The 23,517-nt window shown below is 40.0% G+C and overlaps 1 protein-coding gene and 1 long non-coding RNA gene across 2 annotated transcripts in view; both read right to left on the bottom strand.

The window, feature by feature from the left end:
- Positions 1 to 23,517, bottom strand: part of EP300 (E1A binding protein p300) — an 84,830-nt gene that overhangs the window by 47,447 nt on the left and 13,866 nt on the right. The window contains exons 2-6 of the mRNA XM_045465958.1: positions 17,800 to 18,437; positions 6,051 to 6,227; positions 4,397 to 4,658; positions 3,659 to 3,772; positions 2,442 to 2,687 (exon numbers count right to left, since the gene is read on the bottom strand). Coding sequence (XP_045321914.1) covers positions 2,442 to 2,687; positions 3,659 to 3,772; positions 4,397 to 4,658; positions 6,051 to 6,227; positions 17,800 to 18,437 — 1,437 coding nt within the window. The remainder of the gene's footprint in view (positions 1 to 2,441; positions 2,688 to 3,658; positions 3,773 to 4,396; positions 4,659 to 6,050; positions 6,228 to 17,799; positions 18,438 to 23,517) is intronic.
- On the bottom strand, positions 9,362 to 10,659 carry LOC123591532. Its single transcript, XR_006709394.1, has 2 exons — positions 10,540 to 10,659; positions 9,362 to 10,301 (listed from the first exon to the last, which is right to left on the bottom strand). It is a non-coding gene; the product is annotated as an uncharacterized LOC123591532 (long non-coding RNA).

The following is a 23,517-nucleotide window of genomic DNA, read 5'->3' as shown; positions in this document are numbered from 1 at the left end:
CTTTAGTGCAAACATCACAAGTATAAAGTTTGGTTAAAACTAATTTCATACGATTTTGGTGTGAAGTGAAAAAGCAGTCCCACATTCATAATATGCAATAAAATACTTTTTTAAAACTCTCTTAAAGACTGTGGAGAAAATTACATGTCCTAATCATGGTGATTCCATTTTGATATTCAGTTCTTTTACTCTCTAAGTTTTAGGGAACTCAAAAATATGAAAACAGAGGGCACACCCTTCAACATAAACACACAAGATTATTAAAAAAAAAAAAAAAAACCTTTAGTGTTTATTTTTGAGAAAGAGAGAGAGAGAGCGAGCAAGGGAGGGGCAGAGAGAGAGGGGGAGACACAGAATCCGAAGCAGGCTCCAGGCTCTGAGCTGTCAGCACAGAGCCTGATGCGGGGTTGAACCCACAAACTGTGAGATTATGACCTGAGCTGAAGTCGGATGCTTAACCGACTGAGCCACTCAGGCACCCCACAAGATTATTTTTAAAAGGGCTTTCATATATGGGGCCCCTGGGTGGCTTGGTAGGTTAAGCATCCAACTTGATTGACTGATTTCAGCTCAAGTCATGATCTCACGGTCTGTGAGTTTGTGCCCCATACTGGGCTCTGTGCTGACAGTGCAGAGGTGGCTTGGGATTCTCTAGTTTCCTATATCCCTCTGTCTCTCTGCCTCTACCCTACTGATGGGCGCTCGCTCGCTTGCTCTCTCAAAAACAAATAAAAATAACAAATAAAAGGGCTTTCATATGAAAGAAAAAACACTTCATATTTAAGTCTTTGCCTATCTGGGTTGGGCCTGATGAATAGAAAGCATGAGGCTATATATAACATGCCAGAAAGAGAGTGTATTCATATTAGTTTTTAATATGGGATTGAATACAACAAAAGAAATAAATGAGGTATCTAGAAGTTTGGGTTCACAATGATTATCACTAAAAAGGCACCACTGATTGAATTAACAAGAAATAAATGGAAACTTTAGATTAATTTTTAAATTTTTTTTTTTCAACGTTTATTTATTTTTGGGACAGAGAGAGACACAGCATGAACGGGGGAGGTGCAGAGAGAGAGGGAGACATAGAATCGGAAACAGGCTCCAGGCTCCGAGCCATCAGCCCAGAGCCCGACGCGGGGCTCGAACTCACGGACCGCGAGATCGTGACCTGGCTGAAGTCGGACGCTTAACCGACTGCGCCACCCAGGCGCCCCTTAGATTAATTTTTAATCCTAAAATAAAGACACTAAAAAAAGGGAAAAAGATATCTCAAGAAACCAACTTTTAAACAATTTTGTGGCTATATACAAACGTACATACACAGATGATACAAAGGAGACAAAAAGAACAAAATTAGGAATTAAAACAGAAGTTTGAAAAATTAACAGGAAATAACCAGTTACAAAAATGAAAATCCAGGGGCGCCTGGGTGGCGCAGTCGGTTGAGCGTCCGACTTCAGCCAGGTCACGATCTCGCGGTCCGTGAGTTCGAGCCCCGCGTCGGGCTCTGGGCTGATGGCTCAGAGCCTGGAGCCTGTTGCCGATTCTGTGTCTCCCTCTCTCTCTGCCCCTCCCCCGTTCATGCTCTGTCTCTCTCTCTGTCCCAAAAATAAATAAAAAACGTTGAAAAAAAAAAAATTAAAAAAAAAAAAAAATGAAAATCCAACCAGGCAGTAGAAAATCTAGGGGTAGAAAACTGCACTGGGTCAAGATCCTAAAACTCAAGGAAGAGTCTGGGTAACTTTTTGGGTAACATGGAAAGAGAGAATAAGCAATCTTAAGTAAAAAAAAGGTGAAGGGGCAGGGGAAGGAAGTCCTCAGATCTCTATTTTTGACCCCTTTTCATGTACTTGAATATGTAAGAATTTGAAAACTAGCCTGAAAGGGTAGGATTAGCTCTTCATCCCAGTTTCTGGTCTAGTTTTTTAATAATCTCCTCACTCAATGATTATTTAACAAGTTAGCACTGCTTGTCAAGAAACTGTAATACATTCAAGTTAAAACCAACAAAAATCAACAAGATTACATTTCTGTAGGAGTAGCATGCTCAATTTTGCTTTCTCATTTAGAATCAAACAATAATGGGCAGAAACTAAAGGCTATTGCAAATATTATCCAGAGGATGACAATGGACTTCATAGGAAAAAGTATGATGCATTACTCAGTACCAGACTGTTTTCTAGAAAGTTATGGGAGAAATCATCAACAAGGACAAGCAGCTGCCTCTGGTATATAGATTATGATGAGACCTTCACACTACAATCTTTAAAAAATTACTCCAAGAAATTAATCATGTAACAAAAAAATTAAGAGATGGGGAGACACACACATACACACACAGACCAAAATAAACCAAGAAGATAATTCTGCATATTACATGGCATGTATACACATAACCAACATCACATCTGTCACAAGGGAAGACACAAACTTACTCATGTTGCTCATGGGCCGCATGCCTTGGGGAGACTGGCCAGACTGCTGAGTCTGCTGGTTCTTTGCTTGCACCTGGGGTTGCGTCGGCATCTGATTTACTTGATAGGGCAGCCCAAGAGCTGCATAGGCCCTTTCTATAGAGCTGGGATCAATCTGACTGACAGTGCTTAGGCTGGGGGTAGACTGCTGACCCACCCCTAGAGAGCTAGTATTTCCAAGTCCAACTGGTGCTCCAGTCAGAATTGCTAGAGAAGACAAAAGAGATGGGATTACAACGTTAAAGATGTGAGAAAAATAGACTAACCTATCTGAATGAATTTAGAAGACACAAAATTGTTACGTGATTATGAAACCTCTCATTATGAAACAACATGCATCTTGTTTCCTATTATTTCCCTGAAATAAATGTCTAGATGCAGAACTGAATGGTCAAAGGGGATCACTATCACTGGCATGAAAGGCTTTTGATCCAGAGTACCCAAAAGCCTACCTACAGGCTGTATCAGTGTTCCCACCAACTATGTATGAATGACTCAGAACCATACAAATGCCAATACCAGGTAGCATTTCTGCTCAAGTGGTGAGAATGTCCTCCCTCTACTGAACTATTTCCTTATCCCAATTTTCTACTGGGCTATTTATGATTTCTTAATTAATTTATGGCATTTAATTCCTTCTTCACATGTTGCACGTTTCCAAATCTGTCATTCACCACAAATGCTTAATATTTTGTTTCTAGAGAGGTATGGTAGCTACACTTAGATCTTTCTACTTTTGTCTTTATCTCAGAAAAGCTCATCATCCTAGACTTCCAAAAATAATTTCAAACTTTTTCCCTTTCTCTTTAAATAACTTCAAAGTATCTAAATATTTAGACCACAGGTATAAAAGAGTAACTTGCCCAATGTCAAAGCAATGATCTTTTAAGTTTTCATGAATGTAAAAATGGAGCATTAATTCACCCTTTTTATACGGAATAATTATTTAAAAAGTTTCTGGATCTTACTTTAGGTAATAAGCAGTTCAATCCTAACCTCATTAATATGAAGTTAATGGGAGTGGAAACAACCTAGTGTGACAGCACAGGACAGTCACAGAACTTCAAATAATCAAGAAGCACTTAGTCTAAATCCCACCAAACTGCACCGAGAATAAATAAAATAATAAATAAGTAATAAATAAATAAATAAAAGCTTTAAAAGACTTAATCACTTACACTGTTGATTTCTCTTATCTCCAGCATTTTTAAGGGGGAGACACACAGGACAATCATGCCTCGTACAATTCTTCCAGTGTGAAATGATTTGTCGAGAAGATGCACAGTGTGCCACTAAAAAGAAAAAAAATAATTGTTCTGCAAATGTAGCTTATACTTTTTTATATCAGTATCCACTAACCTGTTGATCACTTAACAAGTGCTACAAATGTTCACTCATTTCATCTTCCTAACATCCCTATAGGGTAGCTATTGGCACTCACATTTTATAGTTAAGAAAACAGGCAAGACCTGGTTAACTATTTTGCATTAAGTCAGAGTACTCAAAATGGGATTCAAACTTAAGCAATCTGCCTCCAAAGCCCGTATTTTTCACCAAGACATGCAATGTACTTTACTCTATAAAAACAGATTTCTAATGACACCATACACTCATAAATTGTATTAAGTTGGGTAACATTGTTTTAGTGTTTGCCTATATGATAGCAAATCCTCAATAATATTTAAACTATGCTATGCGGGGGCAAATCAAAGTCAGTAAGGGTCATCACAAGAGGAAAATCCTTAAAATTTTCTACCATAGCCCTACATAACAACAAAATGATACTGAATTTTATCACCTCCTAACATGGACATTATCGGTAAAGAAGTCTCAAAACAGAGTAGAACACACTTTTTTTCTTCTCTCGGACTATAAATATTCATTGCTAAGCACAGAAACCCTCTGAGCCCACTCACCTTGGCAGGACTTGCCTGACTGGCAGTGTGTCATGTGGTTCAGGACGTTCTTCATCGTGCGACAGTGGGGAAGGTTGCACTGCCTTACTTCCCCATTAGCCTGCTCGCGGCGCTGGCACTTGTGGGCGTGCAACAGGAGCACGAGCTGCTGCTGGATGAGCTTGCGCTTCTCTGGATCAGCCGTGTGCGCTCCAGAACCCATCCCTTGGGCTACCGGAGTCACGAGGCCTGGCTGCTGGACCTGTGGGGCCTGCTGTTGACCCTAAGAGAGAAAACAACAAAGGTACATGTAACATTAGGTGTCATAGGGTGCTTTTCAGTAAATACAGACCTGGACATTTTCAATTAAAACCTTTAAGGACATCCACCACGTGCCACAGGGGATTCCAAGGTAGATAAACATCAGTCCCACCATCAAGAAGTTCAATAACAAAGTTACATCACCAAGTAATATAATCAAAGTATATGTAATATACAGAGAGCAAAACAAAGAGGACACCATAAGCTCAGGTGGGAGAGGGAAAGGCAAGGAATCCGTAGTGAAGAGCAAGTCCAAGTCAGGTTCTGAAGCACAGTAACAAAAACCTCCTGGGAGACTGAGCAGGGGCCTTTTTAGGTGGGTGAAAAGTTAGTTTCTGGAATTATGGAAGAAAGCGCTTTCTCTTCCCTGATAAAGTAAACATTTCTGGGGTCACAGATGCCATGTTTTATTCTTTTCTAAAAGATCTGCAGTACTTAAAGTATCTGAAATACAGGCAAAAAAATAAAAAACAAAAAATCTGAAAGAGAAATGGAATTTCTATAGGACAATTTTTCCCAAAGGTAAACAGGGACTACTTAACAAATTTACACGTAGAAATAGTTTTACTTTTAGAAAAATAGCAATGTTAGAAGCTTTGGAGATTTATTCAAAACAAAAATCACTGTTTTTTGTTTTTTTTTTAAACATTTTTATTTCTTATTTTTGAGAGACAGAGACAGACAGAGCATGAGTGGGGGAGGGGCAGTGAGAGAGGGAGACACAGAATCTGAAGCCAGGCTCCAGGCTCTGAGCTATTAGCACAGAGCCCAATGCGGGGCTCTAACTCAGGAAGCTCGAGATCATGACCTGAGCTGAAGTCAGACGCTTAACCCACTGAGCCACCCAGGCGCCCCTGGGGGCTCGAACTCAGGAACCTCGAGATCATGGCCTGAGCTGAAGTCAGATGAACCGACTGACCAACCCAGGCGCCCCCCACAAAATCACTGTTTAAAACAGTGTTTAACTTTGAGAGGGAAATTACTTTTGTGTGCTGATATCAGACACAAATGTGTAGATATGGTCACTGAGAGTTGGAATCCTTTGCTTGAGAGTACTTTCCAAGAGAAGTTCTACTTTCATATTCTATAGAAATACTCACAAGAAGAAGATGTGTAATACGGCAGGCTACAGAATTTTCACTGTAGCAGCCCCACTTGCTCCCATTTGGCCCAACACCCTTACCGAACAATACTACAAGAAATAAAAACCCATGGGAAATGGAAGGTATCAAGCCTCCTTGATCACAGGGTCCATCTTCACGTGCTAGTGTGTACAGCAGAAAGCATTACAGTTTAACAGTTCTTTGTCAAAACGCCAGTTTAGAGACAAATTTGTAGACAGATTACTACCCACCATGTTGGGCATTCCTCCACCAGGAACTGCCTTTTTGTCCATTGCAAATGGAGGTAAGCTATTTGGTAGTACAGACTTTGTCTGAATCTGGAGACCAAGGCCACTGGCTCCAATCTGCTGTCCAGAATTCTGAGTGTATGGTGAACCGTAAGGATTAGGGTTGTTCATCATTCCCATCTAAGAATTAAAAAAAAAAAAGATGAGAAATTAAACCTCCTTCCTTACATTAATGGAACATTACTATTCTCTTTCCTTTTTTTTTTTTTTTTTTAAACGTTTATTTATTTTTGAGAGAGAGAGAGGGAGACACAGAATCAGAAGCAGGTTCTAGGCTCTGAGCTGTCAGCCCAGAGCGCAACGCAGGGCTCGAACCCACGAACTAGGAGATCATGACCTGAGCCTCAGTCAGATGCTTAACTGACTGAGCCACCGAGGTGCCCCTCTTTCCTTTTCCACTTCCTAATTTATAAAAACAATTTTAAAGGAAATCCTCTACCATTATAAATAAGACTAGAGAAGTATGTTCATGAAAATACTCACTTTCAAAATTGAGGAGCCTCAGCTCAGGTAGAGTAAATTTACAGCTTGTTTTAGAAATTTTTATAAGCATTTTCATTAATCTGTATCTGCTAAGGTTTGCCATTCATCTTCACTTTTAATGCATTAAAAATATTTTTATTTAATGTACAATATATGACTTAATAAATTCAACTCAATAAATGACCTAATCCCTAAATTTGTTAGAGGGTTTGATATGTGAAAAGCATCTGAATGCTTGTTCCAGCATTTTGTTTACATAAAAGGTAGCAAACTGATAGTTTAGGGGATATTTTTCATTTAGGAACAAAGCGGCAGAGTGATTTTGAAACTTCCTGAATCTGAATCCTTTAGACAGAACATGTAAACTTCAGAGTCCATATCATTCCTTGCTGTCTTAAACCTAGCAGCTTTGAGGCGCCTGGGTGGCTCAGTGGGTTATGTGTCTGACTCTTAATTTTGGCGTAGGTCACAATCCCAGGATAGTGGGATCAAGCCCTGCACTGGACTCCATGCTGAGCGTGGAGCCTGCTTAAGATTCTCTCTCACCCTCACCCTCTGCTGCTCTCCCCAGCTCGCATGCTCTCCCTCAAAAAGAATAAAAAAATAAATTTAAAAAACCTAGCTGCTTTATTCATTAAATTACCTGCTTGGATCTTGAAGTAATTTAAATTTCTTTGTAACCCCTATATACTTAAGAAAGGAGGTTTTTGTCTGTATTTATGAAAGTCAACCTGGAGTGCTGGACAGTTATTAAAGAACAGAGTATTAATTATTCAGAAGCCAAATGTTTTACAGATAGCAATGATAAAACTTACAATCCTTCCATATAAGAAACCACTGTAAGTCAAACACCACCTACTAAAACATGTAGCAAAGCTCTCAGAAAACTAGGGAAACTACCGCTACTGCCCAATTAAAAGGAGTCATACTAGATTTTCATCCCTCTCAGCTAGATCCAATTCTATCAGAGGAGCCTTCAAATTCTATCTCTAAACACACACACACACACACACACACACACACACACACCCTACAATTGCTCCCAGTCCACTGTCACTGTCTTAATTCAAGCCCCTCAATCACAGCTTGTGTAGACTGTGTCCAACAGGTTTCCTCGCCTTCTATCTATTCTATTTTCTACCCAGAGCCTTCATGATCTCCATGAGGCCTATCTATCCATGGTGTCTTACTATATCCTGTACCAACTAACTTGCAAATCTGAGGAGCAGCTTGCCTCTTGAATCTCTAGCATTTGCCTTAAAGATTTTCCTTTTCCCTATAACTAGACAGTGGCACACCCTCCCTTCCTGTTTGACTCCTGAATGATAACCTGTAAAAGAAATAAAATACTAAGTTCACAAAGAGGCAGTCCAATTTTTCTTTTCGTTGCCTTACTTAAAGATACATTTCAAAAGCTACCATCTCTATGAAACATCTGTCTATAGTCCTAGAGAGCTAAAGAACTCTTTTTCTACCCTGACATAAATGTTTGTGCCTTTATTTATAATACAACACAGATGATAAAATAAAATGCCTGCCTCTTCTATCCCCCAAGACTCTGCACAGTAGGGGAAAGAACTCAGTTCATTTCTCTTTGTAACCCCATTGTCCTAAATCTGATCAACAAAAGGAGCCCCTTGACTCAGGAAAACAGAAATATAAAAGTCATAAAATAAACACATAAGCCCCTGTAAATAAAACTGTTCTTTCAACCATATGCAGTACCTATTCTCTGGCAAATTTATACGAATATGACATCTTTATCAGTTCCAAGGTTGCCTATAGTGAAGAGGCAAAATAAAGAAAAATTCGAGAACATTTACAGTTTCCAGATGAGATCAGAGACTAGGATGGAGTTCAGTAACTCAGGAATTGAGCCTGAAAGAAGTGGCAAGGTTTGGAGCGGCATGAATGGGAAGCATCCAGAGTAAAAAACTTACTGCTTGAGTCTTCAATAACTGGAATTTCTTAAGTGAATCTGGCCAATAAGACCGTAGGGACAATCAAATACAGAAACAGGTTTAAACCCAAGTTCAGGTTTCTTTTGGTAGTTTCATGTGTGGCTGCAGGTGTGGGGGCTACAGATGCTTTTCCAGTACTAACATTCATACTACTATAGTTCCAATAATACACGAGCCTGTATCTGGGAGAGTTACAGTTCACTTAACTGTGTTTCCTATTAGCGTGGAAATTCATGATAGACATAAAACGAAAGCTATTCTAACACAGAATCTGCAAGACAGACCATAAAAGACCAACAGACAATAAATTAAGCTTTTAGGAGTCCATTATTTACATAAATAAATAAAATACTGGGATCTGCAGGCTGTTTTGAGGTCTCTTAATAAGTATGTCTCTACTCAAATAGATCAGAGGAGAATCTGGTCCTTCATGTTTGTTCACACAGACACTGCCTTACCTGCTCACACCAACTGAGTTTCAACCAGTTCCTGACATTGCTTACTTTCTCAATCACGATGCCTTAGCTAGGAACTCCAAAGTGGACTATGGCCTCAAATAGAGAGACTGCACTGACTACTGGTCAGCTGGCAGCAATTCATTCCTGACACTTCTCGACACCCTGACCAACAAAGGCTCTCAGTCTTTTTTTGGTTTTGCCATCTTCATCAGAGTTCTGCCAGTGTTAGATAAAATACAACCAATCTCCCTATCCTTACCCTTTCACTCTCCCCAACCTCCAGTACTCCCCCACCAAATATAACAGGAAGGGAATATACTGTACTTAATTTCTGCTACACTGTAGTTCATTATTTGATCTTGTTCCCCTTCTCTATACCTAATGTGATCCAGGTGTCCAACTACTCACCACCTACCTGCATCACAAGGATACAGATAACTAAACTCAAAACGCAGAGGACCAGGAGACCAGGAAGCTAGCTATAACAGCTCTGGGCAACTAGAACAAAAAGCACCTCAGGGGATTAGCTTTTCTCTCTTTAAAAAAAAAAAAATCTCACTCTACAGGTTGTTTCTAAATTTTCAGTATATTAAAAGCAGAAACGTACAGAGCACAGGAGTACAAAGATACCTGAGAGCGGCAATCATTGGCAAATAAATAGGAAAAATAAAAAGTGGTACCTCATATAAAGAATATAGCTATTTGGAAATATTTAATATAGGGGGAAAAACTCCTTTAATAAGACTTGCAGGCACCACAGTAACACAAACCAATAAATACCATGCAGGTGACTCCAAAATTCATCAAATAATAAAAACAAAATTGAACTACATTCAGACATTTCCTACTATCTACTGGAGTTGATAAATGCCCATGTTATGTACCTGTATACAAGTTATATGCCAGACATCAAGTTAATCACTGAGGGTACAATGATAAACAAGGAGGACTAGGGATCTCTCAGAACCTATACCAAATCCTGAACATTATTTTTCTTTATTTCTTCCCATTATTCTTATACCAATACCTTAGTTTAACGGATACTGCATACCTAAAACCGTATCCATCTAGATTGTAAATCTGGGTTTCTAAAACCCATCAGACTACAGTATTTAAGACAATCTTTCTCTCAACGTGGACTCTTTCTCCTTGACTTACGCTTAATACGCGCTGCCCAACTGGTGCTTCCTACCTGCTTCATTCCTTGCCAATCCAAGTTCAATCACTGCTCTTACTTTAAAACTTCATAGGTTAAATACTCTTTAATATCATATGCCAAAAACCATCACAACCTGATCTTAATTTTATTTATTTTTATTTTTTTCAACGTTTATTTATTTTTGGGACAGAGAGAGACACAGCATGAACGGGGGAGGGGCAGAGAGAGAGGGAGACACAGAATCGGAAACAGGCTCCAGGCTCCGAGCCATCAGCCCAGAGCCCGACGCGGGGCTCGAACCCACGGACCGCGAGATCGTGACCTGGCTGAAGTCGGACGCCCAACCGACTGCGCCACCCAGGCGCCGCAACCTGATCTTAATTTTAAAAGAAGAGCTCCAAAAATGACATTACTGCTCCCACCTCCTCAAAATTTTTTTTTAAATTTAAGTTTTTTATTTATTTAAGTCATCTCTATACCCAATGTGGGGCTTGAACTCATGACCCCAAGATCAAGTTGCGCGCTCTTCTGAGCCAGCCAGGCACACCACCCCCCACCCCAAATTTTTTTTGAAGAGAAAAGAAAGAAAAGGGGAATTATTCCCAAGGCTAATACTCATTAAAAAAAAAAATTTTTTTTTAATGTTTTTATTTATTTTTGAGACACAGAGAGACAGAGCGTGAGCAGGGGAAGGGCAGAGAGGTAGGGAGACAGAATCTGAAGCAGGCTCCAGGCTCTGAGCTGTCAGCACAGAGCCTGATGCGGGGCTTAAACTCATGGACTTCAAGATCATGGCCTGAGCTGAAGTCGGACGCTCAAAAGACTGAGCCACCTAGGCGCCCCAAGGCTAATATTCATTTAAATGAAGTTCAGAGTTGTTGTTGTTGTTGTTGTTGTTTTAATTTTTTTTTCAACGTTTTTATTTATTTTTGGGACAGAGAGAGACAGAGCATGAATGGGGGAGGGTCAGAGAGAGAGAGGGAGATACAGAACCCGAAACAGGCTCCAGGCTCCAAGCCGTCAGCCCAAAGCCCGACGCGGGGCTTGAACTCACGAACCGCGAGATCATGACCTAAGCCGAAGTCAGACGCTTAACCGACTGCGCCATCCAGGCGCCCCCGAGTTGTTGTTGTTTTAAAATACGAATTTCGGGGCGCCTGGGTGGCACAGTCGGTTAAGCGTCCGACTTCAGCTGGGTCACGATCTCGCGGTCCGTGAGTTCGAGCCCCGCGTCGGGCTCTGGGCTGATGGCTCAGAGCCTGGAGCCTGTTTCCGATTCTGTGTCTCCCTCTCTCTCTGCCCCTCCCCCGTTCATGCTCTGTCTCCCTCTGTCCCAAAAATAAATAAACGTTGAAAAAAAAAAATTTTTTTAAATACGAATTTCGGGGCGCCTGGGTGGCGCAGTCGGTTAAGCGTCCGACTTCAGCCAGGTCACGATCTCGCGGTCCGTGAGTTCGAGCCCCGCGTCGGGCTCTGGGCTGATGGCTCGGAGCCTGGAGCCTGTTTCCGATTCTGTGTCTCCCTCTCTCTCTGCCCCTCCCCCATTCATGCTCTGTCTCTCTCTGTCCCAAAAATAAATAAAAACGTTGAAAAAAATAATAAAAAAAATAAAATAAAATACCAATTTCATTAGTCACAAAGCATATAAATTTTGGCTATGAATCTATCCAGATAGCAAGTAACACATAAGTCTTCATAGCATGTGAGGTAACCAGAGTCACAGTAAAGGAGGGTAGGATTTGTCATCTCCCAGATCTAGGACTACAGAATAAGAACTAAAAGTAGTACATATAAAGATGCTCCAAGGCTGTGTCTGTATCACTAAGGCAGAATTAGAGAAAACAGGTATGGTTCCCGCTCTCACATGTCTTAGTCTAGCAATGATCACCCCTATGTAAGGTTACAAGCAAGTGAGGAGGTGACTGCTGTTGTAAGAAACATAAAAGCATCGTATCTGTTTTTAGCTGTGGATGTTTTATCAATACAGGAATCGTTAATAATAGAATGACATTATACTACAGTGATAAATAACATGCACTTTTATTTCAGAAAGACAAGAGTTCTCTGTAATACCCACTCCCTGATTTGTCTCCTAACCTGTATAATGGGAATAAAATCATAGGGTTGATGTTAGGAATTAATGACCCTAACACATATTAAATACCTATTAACATTCAGTAGCAGCTCCTTAGCTTTTGGAGCCTAACACTAATTTAGGTACAATTATACTGTCTGATGTTGCTATTTGATAATATCCTGGATCTTGTCTCTTTAACTGTAACAAGTGCTTTCACAGAACAGGTTTTATTATTTTTTTTTTTCTAAGGGAAAAAAAACAAAAACAAAAACAAAAAAACCCCTCCAGAATGTTAATGAACACTTACTGAATAAAAAGTCCTCATTTCCAAAGAAGTTAATTTTCTGTCAAATTTATAGAATATTAATCCCCTGAAGTCTCTACTGGTGGGCATTCCCATATCCTCCAGCCAACAGCCATTTCATAGGGTTGTTTCATCTCCCCTTATAGCCGTCTATAATCTTAATCTATAGCTCTATAATCTTATAGAGCTACGTCTCTAGAAGATTACAGCTTCTCCATTACATGATTACAAGATTCTACGTCTCTAGAAGATTACAGCTTCTCCATTACAAGATTACATGATCTTGATTTGATTTCTCCCCCTCCCCCACAAAAATGTTTTTAAGAACATCACTAGGGGCGCCTGGGTGGCTCAGTCGGTTAAGCGTCCGACTTCGGCTCAGGCCACGATCTCGGGGTCCGTGAGTTCGAGCCCCGCGTCGGGCTCTGTGCTGACTGCTCAGAGCCTGGAGCCTGTTTCCGATTCTGTGTCTCCCTCTCTCTCTGACCCTCCCCCGTTCATGCTCTGTCTCTCTCTGTCTCAAAAATAAATAAACGTTAGGGGCGCCTGGGTGGCGCAGTTGGCTAAGCGTCCGACTTCACCCAGGTCATGATCTCGCGGTCCGTGAGTTTGAGCCCCGCGTCAGGCTCTGGGCTGATGGCTCGGAGCCTGGAGCCTGTTTCCGATTCTGTGTCTCCCTCTCTCTCTGCCCCTCCCCCGTTCATGCTCTGTCTCTCTCTGTCCCAAAAATAAATAAACGTTGAAAAAAAAAAAAAATTAAAATAAATAAATAAATAAACGTTAAAAAAAAAAAAAAAAAAAAAAAAAAAAAAAAAAAGAACATCACAAAATGGAAACTACAATAATACTAAGCACTTGCTACCACTATTACCACTCTACAAGTACGTCCTTACTACATACCCTTCACAAAGGGCTTACTTCTACTAATCGTTTATAGTTCCCCGACAATCCCATGAGGTAGGTTACATTCACTCTTACTATTTCCGTTCTATAGGTGGGAAAACTGAAGTACAATAAGCAACTTGCCCATGGTAATATAGCTTACTCTGTGAGTGACTGAGTTCATTTTTAACACAGGCAGTAAAGCTCCATAGTCCACACCATTAACTATGATGCTTTTATTAACTTCATCTTTCTTCATACACAGAAGGTAGCTATTAGGGAAAAGATTGTCAAAGTTTACTTCTTTTGTCACCAGCATTTTTGAGGAGGCAGATATAGTTTTGTGAAATTATTAGAGAGTGAAATGACTTAACCAAGCTTTGCCAATATGCAGCAGAAGAGGAGGATGCTTATGTTAACAGCCCAGATTCTAATCCAGGTAGTATGGTTCAAAAAAAAGTGTGCACTATTCTGCCCCTCACTGAACCCTCCTGACAACATTTGTCTTTATTTTATGCTAACTGCAAAATCAAAGGCTACGTTAAAAGGGTGTATGATCCAAGTTTCCTTCCATAAACCAGTTTGCCAGATTTTTGGAAGAATGTTGTAAGTAGTAATGTCACAACCTGCCTGCACACTCTGAACCACAGATTCATCCATAAAAAGAACTGTATAAAAAAACCACTGCCATTTGCCAACAGGGTTCAAATCTTCAAGTCTCACTGAAAGCCTCCTTAATTCCTGATTCTTAAATATCACTGGAACTCTTAGGAATTTTGGAAGAAATGGAATGAATATAATTGACCCTTTGAGGTAATTTTAGGACCTGGTCCCATGGAAGGGGAATTGCTAGCCAACAATTTTAATGCCTTGACTTGCATTTATTTTAATCTTCAATAGGAAAATATAGAAAGGGCTTTTTTCCTGCCATAAAGAGAAAACTCATTTTATGAAAGTACATTTTATACTATACTTGTATACTAATCTATACATCAACTGGGTATCTCATCCTAAACCTCCACAATTCCCCAAAACTCATTTGCTAAATAAACATTTAGGGTTCTTATGCACTGCGCTAAGTGCTTGACAAATATCAACTTACAAAATATAAGTACGATTCATTTATTTAATTATTATTGGTTTTTAAATACTTTCTAGGGGCGCCTGGGTGGCGTAGTCGGTTAAGCGTCCGACTTCAGCCAGGTCACGATCTCGCGGTCCGTGAGTTCGAGCCCGCGTCAGGCTCTGGGCTGATGGCTCAGAGCCTGGAGCCTGTTTCCGATTCTGTGTCTCCCTCTCTCTCTGCCCCTCCCCCGTTCATGCTCTGTCTCTCTCTGTCCCAAAAATAAATAAACGTTGAAAAAAAAAAATTTAAATACTTTCTAAGAGGGAGAGAGTGCGCGAGAGAGCGAGCGGAGGAGAGCAGCAGAGGGAGAAAGAGAGAGAATCTTAAGCAGGCTCCACATACAGCAGAGCCCCACGTGGGCTTGATCCCGCAATCCTGGGATCAAGACCTGAGCTGAAATCAAGAGTTGGATGCTCAAGTGACTGAGCCACCCAGGTGCCCCTATTATTATCACTGTTTTAAGTAGGCTTTATGCTCAGCACAGAGTCCAGCATGGGGCTTGAACTCACAACCCTAAGATCAAGACCTGAGCTGAGATCAAAAGTTGGATGGATGCCTAAGCCACTGAGCCACCCAGGTAACTAGATGGGGCTCATTTAAATAACAAAATATTTTAATAATAGAATTTTTATATTTCAATTCCTCCACCCAAGGAAAACAGAAGCTCCACAAGGACAGGAATTTTTGTCTCTTTTGTACACTGCTATATATCCAGTCCCTGAAACAATGCTGATGTAAGAAATTGTGATTTAGATTATAAATAGAATAGTGCCCCAATCCCAATGAGTCTTTCCATTTTTTTCTTTGCTTCTAAAGATTTTATTTTTAACTCATCTATACACCCAAAGTGGGGCTCGAACTTACAACCCCGAGATCAAGATGCACGTTCTGGGAGCCTAGGTGGCTCAGTTAAGTGTCCAACTTCGGCTCAGGTCATGATCTCACAGTTCTTGAGTTCAAGCCCCGCTTCAGGCTCTGTGCTGACAGCTGAGAGCCTGGAGCCTACTTCACATTCTGTGTCTCCCTCTCTCTCCACCCCTCCCCAACTCGGGCTCGGTCTCTCTCTCTCTCTCTCAAAAATAAATAAAATTAAAAAAAAAAAAAAAAAAAGAGTTGCACGTTCTACGGACTGAGGCAGCCAGGAGCCCCTGAGACCTTCCTTTTTAAATTTTTCTTCATAGCAATACTTAGAATACTATAAACTTACAACTTATGTACACACTAATAAAAAAGTAAGATCTATGAAGTAAGTTTAATCACTGCTCTATCTGGAGCACGAAAGCTGGGATGCAGTAAATATTTGATCAATCAGTGAAGGTTTAGTCTGTCACATCACCTCTCCCCACTGGAGTATAACAATAATGGAGGGTAAGGACTCCTCACAACTATGTTCTAGAACCTAGAAGAGGTATCTAATAAACATTTTACCTTCTTGCTTCTGGTTTTCACTCCAAATACTCTAACTAAACCATATCGACACAGCAACATGAAAGCATCAAAAAGGGATAATCTACAGAGGAGGTAGGAATTTCCCTAAGAGGTCAGTATTCTGTACTGTATAGCAAAAAAAAAGGGGGGGGGGCTTTCACATATCTAACATGACCTCAGTCTCCCCATTCCCAATTCACCCCTGAACTCTCTCTCATCTCATCACAATTTTCAGGAACACAGAAGTCCCAATGCCTGCTCACTTATTCCTTTTACAGTGAAAGCTTGCTCCCAACTCCTGGTGAAAATCTTGCCTATCCCCAATATCCCCTTCCAAGCAAAACCATCTCTTTCATTCAACAAATATTTACCAGCCACATACCAGGTGCTGGCAACTGTAGTGCGATACCACTTCAAGAAAAAATAAATAAAAATGCAGGAAAAATATGAAGGAATAAGCAACAAATATATGCTTATATAAATTCTATATATAAAGAACACATTTAAAAAGTTTTACAAAATGTATTTAGCCTGCTCTACTTAATAAAGCTAAAAAAAAAAAAGTAGGCTTTTTAAAGAAAACCCTTTCAAACAATGACCAAAATCAGGTTAACTGGACACCTGGAATGTCAGTTGAGGCTTCACAGTAAACTAATGCACCTTAACATCCATCAACTAACAAGGAAAAATAACATTTAATAAATCTTTTAGGGTATCTCTTGAAAACCAAGGACATTCGAAGCAGTGGAAATAAGTGATGTCTATCTGAAGACAATATAAAGCCAGCTGGCTCAAAACTGTATTTTTATTTATTTGCTTGGTTAGTTGGTTTTTTGAGAGGATGTGCACGCGAGGAAGGGACAAAGAATCTTAAGCAGGCTCCACACTCAGAGCAGAACCCTACAAGGGGCTTGATCTCACGACCCAGAGATTATGACCTGAGCCAAAATCAAGAGTCAACTGCTTAATCAACTGAGCCACCAAAGCGGCCCCAAACTATATAAGGACGCTATGCAGGCTAAAGCAGGCTTAGAAATGAGATGAAAACACAGGGTGCCAGGGTGGCTCAGTCGGTTAAGGGTCTGACTCTCAGTTTCATCTCAGGTCATGATCTGTTTGTGGGTTCAAGCCCCAGCTCTGGCTCTGCACAGACAGCATGGGGCCTGCTTGGGATTCTTTCCCTCTCTCTTTGTGCCCCTACTCTGCTCATGCTCTCTCTCTCTCTCAAAATAAAATAAAACTTAAAAAAAATTAAAAAGAAAGGATATGAAAATATTCTGGTATTTGTGAAAATATTCTAATATTTATTCTAATATTGAGAAAACAGGAATTAGCTAACAATTATTTAGAACTGAAGTATTATTATACAATACCCTTGAGCTGTAAATAATTGTTCTACTTAAAATTAATGTAAGAGCTTCATAAAATTCATGACAACATGGGGCACCTGGGTGGCTCAGTCAGTTAAACGTCTGACTTCAGCTCAGGTCATGATCTCACAGTTCGTGGGTTCGAGCCCCGCGTCAGGCTCTGTGCTGACAGCTCAGAGCCTGGAGCCTGTTTCAGATTCTGTGTCTCCCTCTCTCTGCCCCTCCCCTGTTCATGCTGTCTCAAAAATAAATAAACATTAAAAAATTAAAAAAAAATTCATCACAACATAGTAGATCCTTGGCATCCATGGGAAATGGTACACCACGTAAGACGACTAAACATGAATAGTAAAGATAAGTGAATAACTGACCTCAAGCCCTCCCTCCATCATTGGGATAATCAAAAACATACTGATAGTGCATACAAACCAAAAATGTACTTACCTTAAGAGGCTGGGGGCCCCTCAATCCTGTTTGTCCTCCCATCTGAGGAGAGCCTTGCTGTAGTGGCTCAGTCATTAAATTGCCAGCATTTCCCATGCCTGGGTTTGGGTACTGCATATTAGGTCGCCCTCGGCCTGCTCCAATTGAACCGTTCATGACTTGATTGGGCATCATCCCCTGTCCATTGCCTGCATTCAGCATTCCAGGATTCATGCCAGCATTCATCCCTGTGTTCATTCCCATGGTAGGCTGATTTACTGGACTGTTCATCATACCTGCTGCAGATGGCGTAGGACCCTGATTTGGTCCACTAGTGCCCATTCCCATGTTGGGAGAAGTCAAGCCTGCCTGTGCCATTGGGCTTTTGACCATGCTATTTATCAAACCTAATCCAGGACTGTTCTGTTGGGCCTGGCTGGCCATGCCTTGGCCTGGGCCACCAACCCCCATATTGAGGTTAGGGGAACTGCCAGACCGTAGCAATTCTGACAGTTGTTTATGTTTAGAGGCTGCATCTTGAACTATGCCAAGACTTGTCTGAAGCTGACTAATATCACCACCATTGGTTAGTCCCAATTCTGTAGAGTTGATTAATTCATCTGGTAAGTCATGCTCCAAGTCAAAGAGAGAGCCAAAATCTAAAAGTGAAGAAAAAAGATAAAGGTTAAAGTTTGACCAAAATTACAAATTGCTCTATGTTTTTGCTCTTGGTAAGCATTAAGTATTTCCAAACCTCACTCCATGGGATACTATCCATTTGTATTGAGGTTTTTCACATTACCCTAAAAAAAATTGTTACGTATGTATTTAAAAATTAGAGAATATTTGGTTTAAACACTTACGAACTGTACCTAAAGGCCAAGGAAAAAGGATTAAATCTTAGAACAACACCCATTATGTGAGTTGCTGGGTTTGTACTGATAGTCATGAAAACAAAGTATGTAATTGTTTAATATTCTAGAATTCCTTAGAAAAGGTTAAAATAACCAAACTAAGTACAGAATGAAAAAGAAGTTTAATGTTACAATAACAAAGACAACGAATACAAAAGATTCACCATTTGCATAACGTTCAAAGTGAGCTCCATGAAGACATGGGCTGTCTGCCACTCTTTACCCGTGCCTATCACAGTGCCTGCCACAAACCAATTCCTTGATCTGAATGAATTCACTTTCACCTGACGTCAGCCTACAGATTAGTTTTCCTTAATCAAAATCTAGTCCGACTTCAGCCAGGTCACGATCTCGCGGTCCGTGAGTTCGAGCCCCGCATCGGGCTCTGGGCTGATGGCTCAGAGCCTGGAGCCTGTTTCCGATTCTGTGTCTCCCTCTCTCTCTGCCCCTCCCCCGTTCATGCTCTGTCTCTCTCTGTCCCAAAAATAAATAAACGTTGAAAAAAAAAAAAAAAAAGTTATAAAAAAAAAACAAAATCTAGCTAGAGTAAGATACAAAAACCATGCCTCTAGCTCTTTCAACATACAAACCACCCCCACTAAAAAGAGGATGCAAATTATGGATTAACCCAGGGTTTCTCAATCTTGGAACTATTAAACATTTTGGGCTGGATACTCTTTGTTGTGGAGGAAAAGGGGAATTGTCCTGTGCATTGTAAGATACTCAGCAGATCTGTGGTCTCTCTCAATGCCAGGAGTACCCCTTACATTTTGTGACAAGCAAAAATGTCTCCAGAGATTACCAAATGTCCCCTGAAAAGTAAAAATTGTCCCTGGTTGATTTGTGGACTAACAGTATTAACTCAATATACATTATACATAGGAGGTGTTTTCAATTTTCTTTCCTCTTGATTCTCTAAGTAGTTTTCACATTAACAAGGCACTATTGGGCATCTAATAATTAGATATACTTGAATCTACAACTGATTATACTATCAAAAAGTAGTCCATCCCTTGAAGAGAAGATACCACTTGATAATGACCTACTTGGTTAATTAATCGTGGTTTCTAAGCACAACTCTTCCTCTATGTGCCCTTCTTGTTCTTACAGCATCCTATCATGGCACTGAAATTATCTGTGTGTGTGTGTCTCTCTCTCCTCCCCCACTGCTATCTCTTCCTATCAGGACCCCTTACCCCACTGCTGCATCCAGACTGTAACTCTCTGGGAAGGACAGTCTCACCACCTATACACCAACTCTCTGCCTAATGTCCCAACACACTTAAGCATGTGGTCTTATTTTAATTGCCCTGAATCACACCCCAGGATCTCAGGGCATGATTCAGAGTCCAGACTTCTATAGTATTATTCTTTCCTTTTGAAAAATCATTTTGTGCTCCACCATCATAAAAACAAAATGTGTCTTAGGTGTTTTGGAATACAAATAAGGTTTCAAATAAAACTTCCCTAATGTATCACTACTGAAAGACAACTGCTTAATATATGGGTATATTTCCTTCATTGTTTTCATTTACATAATTCACAAAACTAAGATCATACATATTTTACGAACAATTTTGCATTCTACTTTTCCCCTGGAGTATACAAGGAAATATCCCATCATCAGTTTAGTTATAGTGTTTAGGAAAAAATAAAAATGATCTGTGCTCATTTAGAAATTTTTAAAGTATATACATACATGTAGTGGGAAGGTAAAGAGGAAATCACAAAAGAAACATTAATAATAAAATACATTTCAAAACTTAAAATAAAGCTAAAAAGTAGTAAGTAGCCAAGTTATGTTAGAAAAAAATTAATAGCAAGACGATCAAAGATAAAAGCAATTATCAATGGAAGAGAAAAACAGACAGCTGAGAGGGTACCAACAAAACCAGAGGTTCTTTGTTTGTTTGTTTTAATGTTTGTTTTTGAGAGAAAGAGCTCGAGCAGGGGACAGGGGTGGGCAGACAGAGAGGGAGATGCAGAATCAGAAGCAGGATCCAGGCTCCAAGCTATCGGCACAGAGCCAGCTGTGAGATCATGACTCGAACTGAAGTCGGACGGTTGATCAACCAACTGAGCCACCCAGGCACTTTTTTTTTTCTTTTTGAAGTGTTAAATTTTGAGAGGGAGAGCGGCAGAGAGAGAGGGGAGACAGAGGATACAAAGTCGGGTCTGTGTTGACAGCAGAGAGCCCGATGTGGTACTTGAACTCACAATCCCTGAGCTGAGGTCGGACACTTAACTGACTGAGCCACCCAGGTGCCCCAGAAGTTGGTCTTTGAAGAAAAGTAATAAAAAACTGCAAGGGCCAAAAATAGATACGTTCCTGAGAAAATATTCACCAAACCTTAATTGAAAAGAAATTATATAGGATAAATGTCCCAGTTTCTGCAACCAATCAATGACACAAAAGGAAAAATACCAGATCCAGCAACTAGATATAACTTATTTGGATCCTGCGAACCAAATGTAAAAACAAACAAGCAAAAAACCAAACAAAAAACCCACACATTTTAAGAAGAAAATCAGGAAAATAAAATATGGCTGAGTTGTCGGTAATAATAAATCATCAATTTTGTTGGGTGTGATAAACAGCATAGTTACTGTGTTAAAACAAATCCTTTTAACTAAGAGATACATATTGAAGTATTTCTGGTGAAATGACTGGTCTAGGATTTGGTATAAAACACTTCAGCAAAAAAAGAAAAGAGGGAGTATGTATGTGTGTGCAAAAATATCAGTAACTTAAAGGAAAAGGCATAGGGGAGTTCCTTTACACTATTCTATTAAGTTGAAATTTTCCATTTAAAAAATTTTTTTTTTCAACGTTTATTTATTTTTGGGACAGAGAGAGACAGAGCATGAACGGGGGAGGGGCAGAGAGAGAGGGAGACACAGAATCGGAAACAGGCTCCAGGCTCTGAGCCATCAGCCCAGAGCCCGACGCGGGGCTCGAACTCACAGACCGCGAGATCGTGACCTGGCTGAAGTCGGACGCTTAACCGACTGCGCCACCCAGGCGCCCCAAAATTTTCCATTTATATTAGTTTAAAAGAAAGAGACATAGCCTGAATAATCCTATTACTATTAAAGAAACAGTCTGTCTTAATCATTGGTTAATCTTCCCATAAAGAAAACACGAGTTCTAAATGTTTTTACCCCCACGTCCTACTGAACTTTCAAGTAAAAGACAATTCAACCGTTTACAAATACTTCTATAAAATAGAATACTCTATAAATCATTCATGGCCAGTATAAGAAAAGAAAATCATGAACATAGAAGAGTCCAACAACAAAAAAACAAAAACCACACAGACAAATCAAATTCATTAACGTCTTTAAAATGTAATTTAACGAGGGGTGCCTGGGTGGCTAGTCAATTGAGCATCAGACTCCTGACTTTGGCTCAGGTCATGATCCCAGGGTCATGGATTAGGACACTATGCTGGGCTCTGCGCTGAGGGTAGAACCTGAAGATTCTCTCTCTCCCCCCCCTCCCCCCCGTTTCCCCACTCGTGGTCTCTCTCCCTCTAAAAAAATAAAAATTTTAATGTAATATGATAAAGTTGGGATAATGTCAGGAATCTAGGGGGGACAGGTTTGCATTAGAAGCTTAGAGTATCTATAAATGCCATTCATCATATTATTAACAAATGAGAATGAAAATGTAAGATTCATCTCAATGGCTGTAAGAAGAGCACTGTATAAAATTCAATGCCCAAACACACCAAAAACCTCCCCCAAAAATGACAGCAATTAAGAAAGTAATGGGAACTTCCTTAAATTGATGAAAAGTCTTCTTCCAAAACCTAAAAACTGAGAGCAAATATGCATTTAAAGGACCAACATCAAAAGTCTCTTTAGCATCAGAACAAAACAAAGATACCATGACAAATGCTTCTAATTCAACACTATACTAGAGAATCTAGCCAAAGCAATAATACAAGAAAAATTACACATTCAATGCAACGTCAATCAAAATCCTAAAAGCTTTTCAGAGAACCAGACAAGAGAATTCTCAAGTATACACAGAAGAGCCTTGTTTCCACTTCTGTAAAACAGGAAAGTACCTACCTTCATAGGTTATTTGTGAGGATTAAATGAGTTAATATATGTAAAGTATTTAGAATAATACCTGACACATATTAAATTCCATGAAAATGTTTCATCTATTATTATTACTCAATGGAATCATTACCCAATTAGAAGACAAAGCAGTGTTCTAATAATGAGAGCAAACTTTTATCAGGTACTTTCAACGTGTCAAGCATTTTTCTTGGCACTTCAGTAATTGCATATTTTCACTAATCCTTTCAACAATCTCAGAAGTAGGTAATAGCGACATATACAGAATGCACGGAAGTAAAATCAACTTCAGTAATGCAGAAGTCTTGGGGCGACTGGGTGGCTCAGTCAGTTGAGTGTCCAACTCTTGATTTTGGCTCAGGTCATGAACCCAGGGTAGTGGGATCAATCCCCGCTGAGCATGGAGCCTGCTTAAGATTTTTTCTTTCTCTGGCTCCCCCCCCCCATCCCCCACCTACACGAGTGTTCTCTCTCTAAAAAATAAACAGAAAGTAATATGGAAGTCTTACTTTAGGCCCTAGAATCCTAAGGATTTTAATTTAATCCAGTACTACAGCCAAATTTTCTGCATGTGGTTGTTATGTGTTTGTGCAAAACATTTAACATCACATTAAGAAGTTACACTCCATTGTGAAGCCAGACAGGAGGGTTTACATTGGTAGAACCTGAAAATAAAAGTTTAGGATTGTTCTTTTTTTTAATGGCAATCCTGTACTTTCAACAGACCTAAATTGTC

Source organism: Leopardus geoffroyi, chromosome B4 (assembly GCF_018350155.1).
Source record: "Leopardus geoffroyi isolate Oge1 chromosome B4, O.geoffroyi_Oge1_pat1.0, whole genome shotgun sequence".
NCBI lineage: Eukaryota > Metazoa > Chordata > Mammalia > Carnivora > Felidae > Leopardus > Leopardus geoffroyi.
This window is presented reverse-complemented; position numbering and strand designations above follow the sequence as displayed.